Source organism: Fulmarus glacialis, unplaced genomic scaffold (genome assembly GCF_000690835.1).
Source record: "Fulmarus glacialis isolate BGI_N327 unplaced genomic scaffold, ASM69083v1 scaffold12885, whole genome shotgun sequence".
NCBI lineage: Eukaryota > Metazoa > Chordata > Aves > Procellariiformes > Procellariidae > Fulmarus > Fulmarus glacialis.
This window is the reverse complement of record NW_009211223.1, coordinates 42,880-43,183: the sequence shown is the minus strand read 5'-3', so window position 1 is coordinate 43,183 and position 304 is coordinate 42,880. Positions and strand designations below refer to the sequence as shown.

Sequence of the window (304 nt, the reverse complement as noted above, 5' to 3'; positions counted from 1 at the left end):
CAGCGTGGGCTCGGCAATGCTAACCCCCCTGAGATGGAGCACAGGGGGGGCCGGGCAGCAAAGCCAGGGGTGAGCACATGCGGCATCACCCCCCGGCCATCCCCGCAGGCCTATGTGAACCGGTTCAAGTTCCAGAGCATCACAGCGGACGACGCCCTTGGTTTCTTCCTGGAATACTTCCCGGAGCTGAAGGAGAAAGGCGTGGACTCCATCCCAGGTCAGCATGGCGCCTTCCTGGCCAGGGGACTGGGGCGCCGCTTTGCAAACCAGCACCTCCCAGGCGTCGGAGCCATCCCCTGTACAC

General features: G+C 64.5%; 1 protein-coding gene across 1 annotated transcript in view; it reads left to right on the top strand.

The window, feature by feature from the left end:
* The window catches only part of RNPEP (arginyl aminopeptidase (aminopeptidase B)), a gene marked incomplete at its 5' end in the record, with an annotated part of 8,132 nt that overhangs the window by 5,084 nt on the left and 2,744 nt on the right, over positions 1 to 304 (top strand). The window contains 1 exon segment of the mRNA XM_009577460.1: positions 109 to 217. Coding sequence (XP_009575755.1) covers positions 109 to 217 — 109 coding nt within the window.